This window comes from Egretta garzetta, unplaced genomic scaffold (assembly GCF_000687185.1).
Source record: "Egretta garzetta isolate BGI_Z169 unplaced genomic scaffold, ASM68718v1 scaffold27, whole genome shotgun sequence".
In the NCBI taxonomy this organism is placed as follows: domain Eukaryota; kingdom Metazoa; phylum Chordata; class Aves; order Pelecaniformes; family Ardeidae; genus Egretta; species Egretta garzetta.
In genome coordinates, this window is record NW_009260400.1 from 2,640,286 (window position 1) to 2,641,032 (window position 747).

Consider the following 747-nt stretch of genomic DNA (forward strand, 5'->3'; position numbering starts at 1 on the left):
TGTCTGCCGCCAGCCCCAGAGGTAACGGGGAGCCGGGGCAGGGGAGGGATGCTCCTGTTCTCGGTGCTTCGGGGGCTCCCCGCCCCCTGCTTCACTACCCCTGGACCCTTTCCCTGTGCCTTGTGCTCTCTGGGGGGGATGGAAGCCCGGCTCAGCTCCCTAACGCGCGCCTGGGGCAGCACTGCTCACCGCACAGCTCGTCCTCGAAGCCGCTGGCCTCCTCCCTCCAAAGCCCACCGAGGGTGGCCGCACAGGCTGGCTTCCCCAGCCCAGCAGGACCTGGGACCGGGTGACATCCCTGCAGGGCTGCGGCAAGCCCCGCGCTGGGAAGTTGCTGGGGAAGGAGCAGGGTGAAACCATGAAACAGGCGCTGGGGATAGGGGCTGGTGTGTGATAACTGCACGGGTTCTCAGCCCTCCGCTCTGGTCTTTGGCACAGCTTCACACCCTGTGCGCAGGGGGGATGCCATGCCCCCCCACCCCCAGCTGCATGGGTGCCTTTGAGAGACCAGTGCCTTCACCTCGGGCCAGCTCTCCTTCATACGAGAGCTGCTGTCTCTCCATTCCTCCTGCTGACTCACTGCTGAAGCCTCAGCCCAGCCGAGGGCTTCCCAGGTGGCACCAGACCCCCTGAGACAACCCAGCATTGCATTTGGGGGGAGCAATGGGGACATGTGCTCAGCCTGGGGGATAGCCTGGACTGTAAGGCTGGGTGACAGCTCCTCGGGGAGCTCCACAGCAGCTGAAA

General features: G+C 65.5%; 1 protein-coding gene across 1 annotated transcript in view; it reads left to right on the forward strand.

Annotated features, from left to right (window-relative positions):
- Positions 1 to 2: 2 nt before the first annotated feature.
- EXOC3L1 (exocyst complex component 3 like 1) overlaps positions 3 to 747 on the forward strand; it is a gene marked incomplete at its 5' end in the record, with an annotated part of 10,720 nt that continues 9,975 nt past the window's right edge. The window contains one exon of the mRNA XM_035898812.1: positions 3 to 21. Within this exon, the coding sequence (XP_035754705.1) occupies positions 3 to 21 (19 nt within the window). The remainder of the gene's footprint in view (positions 22 to 747) is intronic.